The sequence below is a fragment of the Cavia porcellus genome, unplaced genomic scaffold, assembly GCF_034190915.1.
Source record: "Cavia porcellus strain 051 isolate PalLab524CR breed Dunkin Hartley unplaced genomic scaffold, mCavPor4.1 scaffold_11, whole genome shotgun sequence".
Classification (NCBI taxonomy): domain Eukaryota; kingdom Metazoa; phylum Chordata; class Mammalia; order Rodentia; family Caviidae; genus Cavia; species Cavia porcellus.
Genome location: NW_026947494.1, coordinates 54,011,756 through 54,027,524, shown reverse-complemented (window position 1 = coordinate 54,027,524; position 15,769 = coordinate 54,011,756). Strand labels below are relative to the sequence as shown.

Here is a 15,769-nt window from a genome sequence, read left to right as displayed (position 1 = left end):
CCTGACCTGGTCACTGAGAAGCACAAGATAGACCTGGTCTCCAGTATTCTGAATTCTGAGCTCAGCAGGCCCCTCTCCAAGATGGCTACAAATCAGTTGCCCTCTATGAAGGGATGTCAGTCACCAGGTAACTAACCACTGCAGTTAGCTTTGTACACTGCTCCGTTCCACTACTGTGTTTCTCTGTGGGCACCAGTAGTTGCCATGTGTTTATAGGTTCAAGCTGCCCTTCTCATGCAGTGAGTCCTAGCTCAAGGAGATAGTGCTGCCTTGCCACCTCCTTTGTTGAAATCTCTTTCTTTGCTCTCCCCATATGCTTCAATTCTTGCTTCAGATCCTTTGTTGCTCCCAGTGACCCACTTCCCTCTTTCTCTTCCTCACGTTGGTGTATCCCAGTTTCTAGACACCAAATCTTGGAGAGGCTTTACTGCTCACTATGCCATCTTCCGCAAAGCCTATGGTCTTTCTTGTATATTTTAATAAATAATTTTGTGATACAGAGCATGGTTTTTGAGCTACTGTGGGTTACAAAATATAGTACTTTGTAGCTTTGTAATATTTATACTACAATAAAACTGCATTTTTGAAATGTGAATTTTGTAGTGTGTCTTGATACCAGTAAGAATGTAAGTAGAAGACTAAAAGTTCTCGGAAATTTACTTTAACGCATACACAGACTTTAAATCTGAACAATTTGCTTTACCTTCTACCAAAAACGTATTCACCATAATTCATTTTTAGCTAAGGAATACACACCCGATAAACTAAAGTTCTGTAGTAAAACTGGTTTTTATGTGTGGCGAAATGGTCATTTTATAATTAATTGTCCCCATATGTGTACTTAGTTTTGTTTTTAGCTACTGAGCTAAAATATTTATAATGTTTTTAAAGTACATTTATTTAAAAGGTTTACTTAAAATGTTGACAAGTGATAACATCTTGTTTTTTAAGATATATTTATGAAGTAATGTATGTAAAGTCTTAGTGAAGCAGAATTTATCATTCTTAATACTATGTTGTATTATTAATGTAACACAAGGTATGTTACATTTAGCATAGCTTAAAGTAGAATTGTGCTCGTAATGTTGAATTTTTACATAATTTAGTGATGCTGTGTTCTTAGGGTTTTTATTTATTCATTTATTTATTGATAGTTCTGTGGAGTGAACCCTGGGCCTTTGCCCTGAGCAACATCCTCAGCCCTTTTTATTTTCTGTCTTGAGGGAGTTTCATTAAGATGCTAAGCTGCCCAGTGTTGAACTGAACTTGGGATCCTCTTGCCTCAGCATTTCAGGCATACATCACCATGCCCTGCTTTCTTAGCCATTTACATTAGGGACTATTAAAGAAGTAAATTGGTCTACATTTTCATTTGTGAATACCAGTAACAAGAAATGACTTTAAATCTTAATCTTTTGTTTTGTAGCTATCGTTACTAATTATGCAAGTGAAGTGTTTGACAGCTGAACTCAGTCAGTGGCACAAAGAAACAACTGAAAGTAAGATTGTTATTTGGGGGGTTCTTTTTATAGAAATAAAGTATTGGCCAATTAATATAATGATCACAAGAATTACAAATCAATTTGGCTTTTTTGAAATTACCTTTATTCCATTCCATTTTTCTTTTTTTTTTGACATGTTATTTTGTGACTATTCTAAAGGTATGTATCTGTCCTGCCTAAATTACACTAATCTTTATTATTATTGATACTTATTAGTCATTTTTCATCTTCATAGGCATTGCCTTTTATTCAGTAGAAACTAAATTGTTTCTTAATGAATGAAACTTACCTAATGGAAAAGTTATTTCATTTTTAGGTGCTTATTTATAGTGGTGCTATATAATTTTTGTTATTTCTTGACTTGTCCAATGGCAGCAAATGGTTTTTTTTTGTTTTTGATTGGTTAATAAAAGATCACATTAAAATTTGTAATTGTAATACCTAAGTTGTTTGTTTATTTATTTTTATTTATTGTTTGGTTGAGATAGTGTCTATGTGGTTCCCCGGCTGGCCTCAAACTTGTGGCAATCTTCATGCCTCGGCCTCCTAAGTTCTGGGATTCTGGGTGTATGCCACCACACCTGATGATTTTTTTTTTTTAATTATGAAACTCTAAGTTTCTGGTTTTCATCTAGAAATTTCATATAGGATTATACCATGTTTTCTTCTTTATGTCTTCTTTCTTTCCCTGTGCTTTCTTGTAATTCTTTGTACTTTTATCTTTGGTCACTTTTGTAGAATTATTTTTTTATACTGAAATTATTGCCATTTCCTAAGAAGCAGCCGTAAGCTATCCTTTTTCTCATTTTCTTTATAGACAGTTTTAGCCACATTCTTCTATTTAATTACTCTGTTCACACTAATATTCATCGTTGCTCCACATCTTTTTTTATTACCTGTTAGTCTTTATACTTAAATTTTTGATAGATAGACAGTGCATCCCAGAAAATGTGTACACACTTCAGGAAAATAAAAACTTGTATAAATATTTTGATACTAAATTTATTGAGATACTATGAAATTAATGCAAGTTACTTTGAGTAAAAAGTGTTGAAAGTAGTGGCCACTGGTTTCTAGACATTTATTGGTGTGGTGAATTGCTCCTTTGGTAATCTTGATCAAAGATAAGCATCTTTAATTTCCTCTTTCAGGGCTGGCTGTGTAATGGGCTTTCTACTATGAATAATATCTTTTAGGATCCCCCATAGGTAAAAATCTGCAAGTATTAAATCAGAGGAATGTGTACTTTATACAAGTTTTTCTTTTTCTGAAGTATATATACATTTTTTGAATGGACTCTATATATTGTAATATACAGTTGTGGCTTTTAAAGAATTGTCTTAAACTATATATCCTATTGCCTTCTCAGTAGTGTTCTTGAATATCTCAAAGATTGTTCATCCTCACTCCTCTTCTGAGGTCTGTGATAAGCTTTATTCACTTCTCACCCTATATGCTATACCAGCACTATTTTTCCTTCTGCTTTAACTATGACTTCTGTATCAATTTAGAGCTTAACTTATAAACTGCATGATTTAAACGAGAAATTTATTTTGTCAAACTTTGGGAAACTAGAGGTTTAAATCAAGATGTGAGCAAGGTTGATTTCTTTCTTTCAGTCTTTCTTTCCTTCCTTTCTTTTTTTTTTTTTTTTTTTCCTAAATTGTTTTTGGAACTGGAGATTGAACCTGGTGTTGTGGCATGCTAGGCAGATGCTCTTCAGTGATAGAGCTAAAATTATAGGTACGTACCACCATACCTGCCTAAGATTGATTTCCTCTGTGGATTCTTTCCTTGGATTGTAGATGGCCATTATATTAGTCTTATCAGTCTAACAAAATACCTGAAATAATTATAACAGAAAAATGTTTTTCATCTGATGGTTCTAGGAGTTTCAGTCTGAGATTGAATGAACTCATTTTTTTCCCCTCTGGTTGGTAATGATGGGGAACATGTTGAGGAGTAAACTACTCACATCTTGAGCCACAAAGCAAGCAGAACAGAATGGGGTACACAGTTCACTTCCTCGGCATTGGCATCATTTGACATATCCCCAATGGCCCAAGGATCTCTCACAAGAACCCACCTCCTAAAGAGCTCCAGCACCTCCCAATACTGACATACTGGCAACTAACCCTTCAACACATGGACCTTCGTAGGACACTCATCTAAACCATAAGAGCCATTTTCCTCCTGTGTCTTCCCATTGTCTTCCTTCTCTGCCTCTGTTTCTTAAGATCGTTTTACAAAGATGCAGTTATGTCAGATGGTAGCCCAACCTAGTGACCTCATTTTAATATAATTACCTCTTTATTCATTGTCTTTTTGTGGCATTAGAAGTTGAACTCAGGGCCTTTGCTCTGAGTTACATCTGCAACTGCCCTTTTTAGTCTTTTTTGAGCATATGGTCTTGCTAAATTGCCCAGGCTGGGCTTAAACTTAGAATCCTCTTGCCTCAGCCTCCTAAAATGCTGGAATTATAGGCTTCTGCCACCATACCTGGCTAATTACTTCTTTGCCCAATTCCACGTACAGTCACGTTCTAAGATACTGATGGTTAGGCTTTTCACAAGTGAATTTGGGTTTAGAGGACAAAGTTGGGCCCACAAAAAGTTCCAAATCAATATATAGTCATTCAAATCAGACTTCATGATAATATCAGACTCAAATATCTTTGTATCTCCTAGACATCTTTTCCAATATATTCTATAAATGCCTCAGATTTAGAACAGATATCTGTCCTCTACCCATTGAGTGGAATCTGTTTGATGAACTATAAAGTTAAGAATTAGCTTAGAGTCTTGTTTCATATTTCATGAATAGTTGCTAAATATTGAACCCTCATATTTACTTCATTCCTTTTTCATCCATCTGCTATATTATAATAGGACTTTTTATGTCTTGTCCACAAGTTTATTGTAACAATTTTAGGCACAAAGAGTAATATAACAAACCCCAGTTGCCTTAAAGACCAGCTTCCACATCAAAATTTTCTAGTCTTGTTTTGTACTGTTTTTAGAATGACTCAAAAGAACAGATTTATTATCTCATAAATAATCTTATAGATTATGTGGATCAGGAATCTGAAAAGAACATAGCTGGGGCCTCTAATAATCTCAAGGTTACAGTGGTATATTCTGATTTAAGACTTTACTGAGAAGTTTGGGTCCACTTCTAAACTTCCCTCAAGTTGTTAGCAGTATTTCCTTGTGATAGATTCATGGTTGCTTTGCCTCATATTTTTGTTTTTTCTTGTTTGTTCTTTCTTCTTGACATTCTTGTTTTTTTGGTACCAGGCATCAAATTCACAACATAGTGCTTGCCACGCAGCTGCTTATGCACTGAGCTAAATCCCTGGCCCTTCTTCTTGACATTCTGAAATTCTTTTTCTTATTGTTTCTGTTTCAGGAACTTCTTTCAGCCACTCTTTATTTGGTCTATTACTGACAAATTTTCTTAATATCTTCTTTCACTGATAGTGTCTTGATTTTCTCTTCATTCCTGAAGAATAATTTCACTGAATATACAATTTAGCATTATCTTCTTTAGTACTTGAAAAATACATTACTTTTTTCTGCTTTCTTGGTTATTAATGACAGATATATTGTCCTACTGGTTTTTCCCTGATAGGGAAAGTATTGTTTTTTCTGTTTGCTTTCAAGGTTTTTTTCTTTTTCTTTAGTTTTTAGAAGATAAATTATAATGTGTTTTGACATGAGTTTCTTTGGGTTTATTCTGTCTGACATTCACTAAAATTCTTGTGTATGTGAATTTTCAGTTATTATTTATCACATTTTTTTCCATCTTCTTCCACTGCTTTTTTTCCTCTCCTGAAATTTTAGTAGGATCATTTGTTATAGTTGCACAAGTTTCTGAAGTTCTGTTTAGTTTTTTAAAGTTTTTAATTGTGTCATGATGCACATGTGGGGCTGGGGATTTAACACAGCGGCATAAGCACCTGCCTTGCAAGTGTGTGGTCGTGAGTTCGATCCCTGATACCGATAAAAATGAAAAAGACAAAAAAAAGATGCACATGTAACTTATTATAATCATCTTTAAGTGTGTAGTTTAGCAGTGTTAAGTGAATTCAATTTTTTTGTACCACCAGCCTTTAGAATGCTATTGAGTTGAAAATCTGAAATTCTGTACCCATTAATCACACTAACTCCTTTTTCTGTTCCCCTCAGCCTCTGGCAGTTGTCATTTTACTTTTTTCTGAGTTTAATTACTTCACATACTTCGTACAGTATAAGTGGAATCATTTAGTATTTGTGTTTTTTGTGACCAGCTTATTTCATTTAGCATAATATACTGAAAGTTCATTCAAGTTATAGCATGTGTCAGAATTTCTTTCATTTTTAAGGATGAATAATATTCTGTTATATGTATATACTACAATTTATTAAGTATCATGATTTGTTGCTTTTATCTCTTGTTTATTACAATTGATGCTGAAATGAATATACATGTATGAATATGTCTTCTGTATACATGGAATTAATTTAGGTTGATGCTCAAAAGTGAGCTTGGTAGGTCATATTATGGTACTACTTAAAAATTTTTTATTTTATTTATTCTTTTTTTTTTTTTTTTTTTTTTTTTTTTGTGGTACTGGGTATTGAATCCAGCGCCTTGTGCATGCTAGACAAGTAGCCTACTACTGAGCTACATCCCTAATGTTTTCTAAATTTTTGAGCATGATATTAATATGTTTCTCAGTTTGGCTTCAAAGTTGTAATCTTCCTATATCCAGCTCCCAAGTAGCTGGAATTACAGGCATATACCATTGTATCTGGTATTTTCAATGTTTTTCACCAACTACTATGTTTTCTATGGTGATGGGTTATTCCATGTTACAGTACCACTAATGGTACATAATTTTTTAAAATTTGTCTATATTCTTGCTGGTATTTGTCATTTTCTGTTGTTTTGGTAATAGCCATCCATATATTCTAAGTGTGTTCCAAGTTTTTTAAAACTAATCACTAATGTGATAGTATTAAGAAGAGGGATTTTAGGAGGTGATTAATGGCTTAATAAAATGTTGATATGAATATTTTACTTTTCTATCCTCTTTCTTTCTCGGAGTCTTGCTATGTAGTTCAGACTAGCTTTGAATTTACTGGGTAGCCCAGAATGGCCTCAAACTCACAACAATCCTCCTACCTCAGCCTCCAGAGTGTTAGGATTACAGACATGTGCCACCTCACTTGACTCCCATTTGTATCCTTTTTTTTTGGTACTGGGGATTGAATGCATGACCTTGCGTTTGCCTGGCGGGTGCTATGCCATCGATATATATCCCTGGCTCCTTCCTTTATTTCAGCAGAAAATAAGCTCTTGTCAGACATTAATTGTGCTGTTGCCTTGTTTTCAGATTTTTTAGACTGCATAACTGATAGTTACAAATTTCTAGATTTTTTGTTGGTGGTGGTGGTGGTTGTGGTGGTGATGTTGGGAATTGAAACCAGGGCCTTTGCAATAATGCACATCCCAATTCCTTTTTAAAGTTTTTGTTTTGAGACAGAGTGTGGCTAAGTTCTGAGTTGCCTACTCTTGGGGTGAAGTTGCAGTCCTCCTTCCCCAGGCTTCTAGAGTGCTGGGGTTACAAGCATGTAACCTCATGATGACTGGCTATCAATTTCTATTACTTATAATTTACTACAGATATTACTATATCTGAATTATTTTGTTGCAGCATAGAGACTAAGAACTTATTGTAATTATAATTGTGGTATTGTGAATTTCATAGATTTAGCTCACACATTTTGATCTTTGTTCAGTTTTGAGTTGGTTGTTTTGGCGTAGTCTTAGAAAAAGATTTGATTTAATACCTATCCATGCATTTATTCAAATTTTCAAAATACCTTCTGTTGAGAACACTATCTGTTCCTGTTGATTATCTTAGCACTCTTGTCAGAAATCATTTAGAGGAACTTTGTGGCTTCCCGGTACACCAGACCAGCGTGGTGCTCCTGGGCAGGCCTGCAGCACCCTACTCGCTCCTGGAAGTGCTTGGCGTACTCTGGAGTTCTGAGTAGGCAAGCGGTGCCATTGATTCCCAGAGGCTGGGCGGCCTGGCATAAGTGCCCTGTGCACTTTTCCCTGAGTCCAGCTAGTTTGGGACCCTCGCTCAGACTGGAGAGGGAACTTTGTGGCTTCCTGGTGCACCAAACCAGCATGCGTCTTGGGCAGGCCTGCAGCAGCTTCCCCGCTCCTGGCAGTGGTTGGCGGACTCTGGAGTTCTGAGTAGGCAAGCTGGCGCCATCAGTTCCAGAGCTGGGTGGCCTGGCGTAAGTGCCCCATGCACTTTCCCCCGAGTCCAGCTAGTTTGGGACCCTTGCTCAGCCCAGAGAGGGAACTTTGTGGCTTCCTGGTGCCCTGGACCAGCATGGCGGGTCCTGGGCGGGCCTAGGATGGCATCCCTGCTCCCAGCTGTGCTTGGAGGACTCTGGAGTTCTGGGTGAGATGGAGCCATCAGTTCCGGGGGCTGGGCTTGGGCCAGCCTGCCCCACCGCCAGAGACCCTCTCTCAATCCGGAGAGCTGGGTGGCTAGAGTCCGAGGAGCTGAGGGCATAGAAGAGAATCTCCAACAGACCCTAGAGAAGCCTTGGAATAACACTTGAAACACAGAAATATAGGAAAATGACAAAACGAAAGACAAAATTACAATCTCAAACCTCCAGCCCATCCAAAGAAGCCTTAGTGATGAAGATAGAAGAAAATATATGCCATACACCTGAAATATCGGACATAATAGCAACTGAAATAAAGAAGCAACTCCGGGAAGCTTTAAAGGAATTCAAACTAGAAATAATCTCCCAGGTAAAAGAAGAAATGATAAAAGAAATGAAGGAAATGCTGAACATATCTAAAGAAAGCACAGTTAAACATGTGGAAAAAAAAATGGCGGCTTGCTAGGGGATTGGGCGGAGAGTCTCTCCTGAGAAATCATATTAGATGCTAGAATATGACAACATGGAGAGGGCCAGACAAATGGATAACGATTCTTATTAACCAAGACAGTGCGGCTGGAGGATTTAAAGTCGTGCTGAGACGGCGAAGGCTGATGATGGGAGGCTGCAAGTCCCACGTCTTTAATGTGGCAAACTGATTAGTGGACCCAACAGGAAAAGCTGTGTTGGCTTTTGGTGACTGCTGCAAATTGAGACCCGAGACCCCGTGAAGCAGCCAGGACTGCCCCGCTGCACCAGAGGAGATTGTGAAAAGCTCTGGAGCTCCGAAGCCGAACACTGTACAGTTTTCTGACCTTTCCACACTATTCGGGGAACGCAGTGAAGCAAGCGGCGTGGTGCGCAGTAGACTCAAGAGGAAGACCTGCACCGAGCTCTGGTGAGTACCAGGGACTGGGTCCCATGGCTTCTGTGGTTGGCCAGAGAACATCTTGGAATTGCGCAGAGCCTGCCACCACAGCAACATCAATAACACAGAGAGTCTTGTGGAAGACATCTTAGAGTTGGGCAGAACCTGTGGCTTGGTGACATCACCAACTTGCCTCTGGCGTAGAGAGGTCTGGTGGAGGACATCTTGAAATTGGGCAGAGCCTGGCGCCGTGTTGGCTTCAGCGTCATACAGAGAACTAGTGGAAGACATCTTGGAATTGGGCAGACCTGCTGTCCTGGTGCTCCTGTCACAGAGAGGTCTTCAAGGGAACAGCTGGGATTGGGGCAGACCCCTATGCCATGGTGACATTAGTCAGCTGCTTCTGGCACAGAGAGAACTGGCAGGATTTGCTGGGGCTGAACCAAGCCTATGCTTGGGGCCATATAAGCAGATACAAAATAGTCGCAACTCTGTGACATCTAGAAAGTACAGCCTAATTTACAACTGACTGGCACAGAGGCTGGAGGCTAGCCTGCACCGTCCCTGCATCCCTGCCTACCCCAGATAACAGCAAATTGGGGAAGACAACAAAAACTCAAGTTAGCACGCTTCTGAAAATCGCTAAGCAATACAGAGAGGCCAGAGACCCCCAGGACACTCCAGTCTGAAAGAAACCAGAAACATGACAAGAGGTAGAAATAAAAAAAAATCTCCAGCTGCCCAACATGAGAAAATAAGCCCAGGAGAAGTAAACACTGACCAGAACAAGCACAGTAACCATTCAATACTCGATACAGCATCAGCCAAAATTTAAAAATACATCCATGACCTCATAGATGAATTTAAAGCTTTACTCCTGATGCAAGTAAGGCAAGATATAAAGAGATTATAGAAATGACAAGCCCCGCCCAAGAGAACACAGATGGAAGAACTGAGGGAATCAGAAAAGAAAGAGAAACTTCTGAAGAAGAATTTAAACATAACTTAGAATACATGAAACAGATCCAAAGAGATTATCAGGAAACTAAAAACTCCATTGAACACTGGCAAAATGCCCTGACAGAAACTAAAGCCAGCCTTCTGAAACTTGAAGAGAGATTTATGACATATGATCATGAAAGAAAAAAAAAAACCTCTTAAAAATAACAAGGAACCAGAAAGAAACAATTCAAAGGCTAGAAGATGACAAAAGGATACATAACTTAAGAATAAAGAATGTGAATGAGGAAGCAGGACCAACCAAAAATGAAATGCAAAGAATATTCACAGTTATATTAAAGCAAAATTTCCCATGTATAGCAAAAAGAAATGATATCCAGATAAAAGAGGCATACAGAGCACCAGCTACCTACAACCAAAACAGATCTACACCTAGATATGTAATAATCAAGATTCCAGAAATCCACCAAAAGAACAGAATATTAAAAGCAGCCAGAGAAAAGAAGCAGATTACCTACAATGAGAAAATTATCAAAATAACAACAGAGTTATCAACACAAACTCTTAAGTCAAGAAGGGAATGTGGAGAAATATTCCAAGTCCTGAAAGAAAATAATATGCAACCAACACTCATATACCCGTCAAAACTCTCTCTCAAAATTAATGGAGAAATAAGATGCTTCCAAGTTAAGGAGGAACTGTGGGAGTTCGTGGCCACCAATCCAACCCTTCAGAGAGTGCTCTAGGACATTCCAGAGAAAGAGAGGAAGGGATACCAGGATTCCAGCAACAGTGGCAAAGAGGCCTCAATGAACAGGGCAGACAGTGGAATGAGGGAATAAGGTAGACAAATTATAGCAGAAAAGTGGAGTAGTAGACATGAGGCGGAGATGGTAAGGTATAGTCTTTAATATAGACAGCTCTGAAACACTATAAGAAAAGGCAGAGGTCATTGTTAATAGTGTATCAGGATTTAAAAGACATAGTAGTCTTATTGTCATATTTAGTTTGAATTTCATTTGTTCTGGTCTGTCCACTCATGTCAGATTTGGTAACTATCCTTATTTTCCTATTAACTTAAACTGAAATCCTGTATTACTTACATTGTCTTACTATGACTGATCTTAATTGAATCCGATTCATAAGACCATGGGTTTGCCTTGGCTGATTTTATTTGAATTTGGTATGCATGTTAGTATCAACCCTAAAAGTAGAGGCAACTACTCTGAAGATGACAAGATGTAAAGGATATCCATACTGGTATTAATTATTAACAGCTCTCAAATCCTACAATGCTTACAAAGTTGCGTTTTTATAAAAATAGGTAATACTATGTTTAACTATATTAAGCCAATGATGTGGACAAATCTATTGAAAATAACAAGAGAAAACATACTAACTATGGAAGATCAGCTATATTGTGTTCTTATATGTCTTATCCATTGCATGTTTTTCTAGGAATTTGTTTTCCTGTCTTGTTATGATTTGTTTTTCCCTATAATACAGAGAGGTTAGATATATATGTAGAAATTCACACGTGAGATTTTTTTTAAAAAATGATTTACAGGAACACATTATATAATATAAGATGTAATGAACAGACATTCTGAGGAAGATATGCTAAGAAACCCAATGCTAATTTTGTAGCATTATGATATAAATTCTAGCAGTACTATTATTCACTGATCAGAATGCTATTAGTCTAGTCTCTTAAGTTCAACTTCAGCATATATAAAGATGGAGACGGTTACCACGAAGAGAATGAGAGATGCAATAGTATTTGTTATTGTCTTCCCCAATGTTGGATCTTGAAGACCTAAAAAGCCTTCATCATCCTGTAATGTTTTGATTAGTTTTATAATATGCAACAAATATATAAAGTGAGTGAAGATGGGGACAACTATTTGTAAAAAACTAGAGACAGTTAGATAGACAGTGAAGATCTCCAGTGGACTTGCTTTGAAATCTGTATTTCTTTAAATTGTTTTTTTAACTGTTTTGTTCTGTTCTGATATGTTTAATCTTACCCTCTTTGAGATGTAAAACAAGTGTGTAGGACTGATAACCTTATTACTGAGTTTTTGTTCGATCAATGAGCAGAACTGTTTGCAGTGTCACTTTTTGAATGTCATTTTAAATACTTTAATTCTGTAACCTGAACAGCTATTTCTAAGATGACAATATGTAACTTATCAACCAGCGATTTCTTACCGTTTATTTTTCTGTAATTTTGTATTATTTCTACCCTTTTTTATCTCCATGTATTTTTTTGTTTCCTTTTCTTTAAATAAAAAAAAAAAAGAAAAGAAAACACAGTTAAAAACATTGGTGGAACTAAACAAAAAGATAAAACCCCTGGATGAGCAATAGAAGAAACAAACAGAATACATAAAGCAGATGCACAGAGATATATAGGATATCAAAAATTCCATTGAAAGCTGTAAAAACTGCCTCAATGAAAGTGAAGATAAAATTTGAGACCTCAAAGATAAGATTGCAGCTAGTGAACAGGAAAGCAAAGATCTTTTAAAAATAACAAGGAATCAGAAAATAACAATTCAACAATTGCAAGATGATGCAAAGAAAAACAACAGATTGATAGGGATTAATGAAAAAGAAGGGGACAACATAAAGGATGTCAAGAGGATATTTAGAGAAGTAATAGCTGAAATTTTCCCAAACATGAGATCAGAAACCAACATCAGGATCAGTGAAGCATATGGAACTCCAAATAGTCATAACCAAAATAAAACTACACCCAGACATATAATAATCACCATCCCAGAAATCCAACGTAAGAATGGAATATTAAAAGCTGTCAGAGAGAAAGAACAGATCACTTATAAAGGAAAACCTATGAGAATCACAGCAGACTTCTCAGCACAAAGAATAAAGTCAAGAAGAGCATGGAGTGAAGTATTCCAGATCCTAAAGGAAAATGATTTCCAACCTAGACTGATGTACCCTGAAAAACTGTCCTTCAAAATGGATGGAGAAATAAGATACTTCCATGACAAAAAGCAACTGAAGAACTTCATGATCACCAAGCCAACCCTGCAAAGAATATTGAAGGACAGTTTAAATACACTTAGGAAAATCCACTAAGCAAAACAGACAATTAAACAGAACAGAGCGATAAAGATGCAGCAGCAGAAAGATAACAAGTCAACAATAAACCAACATATAACAGTTATAACCATTAATGTAAATGGTCTCAATGCACCAATTAAAAGAAACAGACTGGCAGAATGGATCAAGACAAAAAAATCCAACCATATGGTGTCTCCAAGAAACTCATCTCACCCAAAAGCATACTCACAGACTGACAGTCAACGGATGGAAAACAATCCTTCACACAACAGGAACCCAAAAAAAGCAAGATAGCCATTCTGTTTGCAGACAATGTGAACTGTAAACCAATAATGATCAGAAGAGATAAAGAAGGTCACTACATACTGTTTACCGGAAAACTTCAACAGGAAGAGATAACTATCTTAAATATATATGTACCAAATTCCAGAGTACCCAGTTAAATAAAACAAGTATTAACAGAAATGAAAAACCAAATTATCGGTAACACAATAATAATAGGAGACCTTAACACACCATTGATACCAAGGGACAGATCAAGCAGACAAGAAATAGCTGAATCACACCTATGAACAAATGGACTTGATAGACATATAAAGAGTGTTCCATCTAACAACACCAGAATACACATTCTTCTCAGCAGTACATGGGTCATTCTCTAAAATAGACCATATATTAGCTCACAGAACATATTTAAATAAATGCAAAAGACTTGAAATTATCCCTTGCATGTTATCAGATCACATCGCTATAAAATTACAAATTAATGATAAAAGATACTGCAAAAATCCTACAAACACATGGAAAATGAATAACACACTCGAGTAATCGGGAAATTAAAGGAGAAATTAAACAGTATCTATAAGCAAACGAAAAATGCAAATACAACTTACTGGAATCTGTGGAATGCAATGAAAGCCATCCTCAGAAGAAAATTTATTGCATTTACCTCCCACATCAGGAAAACAGAATGAATACAAATAAATAACCTATTACACCTCAAACATCTAGAAAAAGATGAGCAAGTCAAGCCCAAAGCCAAAAGAAGAGAGGACATTATAAAACTCAGAGCAGAAATCAATACAATACAGACTAAGAAAACAATCCAAAGAATCAATGAATCAAAGAGTTGGTTCTTTGAAGGAATAAATAAAATTGGTAAGTCCTAGCCAACCTTATTTTAAAAAGGGAAGAAAAAGCTCAAATTCATGCAATAAGAAATGAAAAAGTCTAAATCACTACAGGCTATAGAAATACAGAAGATCACCAGCATCTATTTTGAAAACCTCGACTCTCAAAGGTTTGATAACACAGAAGAAATACACAGATTCCTAGAAACATATGAAGTACCAAAACTTTTTGAAGATGTAAAACTGCTGAATAACCTAATCTCTATTAATGAATTTGAAAACGTAATTAATCTTTACGTACAAAGAAGAGCCCAGGCCCAGACGAATTCACTGCAGAATTCTACAAGAAATACAAAGAAGACTTAATGCCAACACTCCTCAAACTATTCCATGAAATTGAAATGGAAGCAATCCTACCTAAGTCATTCCTGGAAGTAAATATTACTCTAGTACCAAAACCTGAGAAAGACCTAACTAAAAAAGAGAACTACAGACCAGTCTCCATAATGAACACAGATGCAAAAATCCTCAATAAAATATTGGCAAATAGGATGCAGCAAATCATCAAGAAGATAATACACCATGACCAATTGAGATGGTTCAATGTATGTAAATCAATAAATGTAATCCACCATATCAATAAAGCCAAAAGTAAGAATCACATGATCATTTCTATAGATGCAGAAAAAGCCTTTGATAAGGTCCAACATTCACTTATGATAAGAACTTCATAGAAAATAGGAATAAATGGTCTTTACCTCAATATAATAAAGGCTATCTATGACAAACCAACAGCCAGTATCATACTAAATGGCCAAAAATTGAAGGCCTTTACTTTAAAATCAGGCACAAGACAAGGATGTGCCTTATCACTACTCCTATTTAATATAGTACTGGAAATACTAGCCAGAGCAGTTAGACAAGAGAGAGAAATAAAAGGGGTAAACATAGGAAAAGGAGAAGTTAAGTTATCATTGTTTGCAGATGACATGATACTCTACATAGAAGACACACAAAACTCCATTGAAAGACTCATAGATATAATAAATAAATTTAGTAATGTAGCTGGATACAAAGTATTCAAAAATCAATAGCATTCCCATATACTAAGAACAAAATCACTGACAGAGAAATAAGATAAGCCACACCCTTCACACTAGCAACCAAAAAAATGAAGTATTTAGGAATTACTCTCGTTGAAAGAAGTGAAAGACCTGTACAGGGAAAATTATAATACACTGAAAAAAGAAATTGAAGACAACCTCAGAAAATCGAAAGGCATCCCTTGCTCATGGATAAGAAGAATAAATATTGTGAAAATGGCCATTCTCCCAAAAGTGTTATACAGATTCAGTGCAATCCCAATAAAAATACCATCAACATACCTCATAGATCTACACAAACACTCCTAAAATTTATCTGGAGCGAGAAGAAACCTAGATTAGCAAAGACAGTTCTAAGCAGTGAAGGCAAGGCAGGACGTATCACAATCCCTGACTTGAAGTTACACTATTGAAGGAAACACTTCCTCTAATTGTAGTCAGGAGGCTGAGAGACAGGCAGGAAGGGTCTGGAGTCCTCATATCCTTTTCAAGGGCACTCCCCCAGTGACCTGACTTCTAGCAAACCCAGCTTCCTAAAATTTCCACCATCTCCATTAGTATCACAGACTGGCTAACACATGGACCTTTAACACATGAGCTTTAAGGTGACATTCATTTCATAGTAGTAGCCATCTTACAGCTTCCTACAGTCAGTTCTAAC

General features: G+C 36.6%; 1 protein-coding gene across 3 annotated transcripts in view; it reads left to right on the top strand.

The window, feature by feature from the left end:
• The window catches only part of Cenpk (centromere protein K), an 89,597-nt gene that overhangs the window by 11,758 nt on the left and 62,070 nt on the right, over positions 1-15,769 (top strand). For all 3 annotated transcript variants that reach the window (XM_063258257.1, XM_063258258.1, XM_003461596.3), the window contains exon 4: positions 1,427-1,499. In XM_063258257.1, the coding sequence (XP_063114327.1) occupies positions 1,427-1,499 (73 nt within the window). The remainder of the gene's footprint in view (positions 1-1,426; positions 1,500-15,769) is intronic.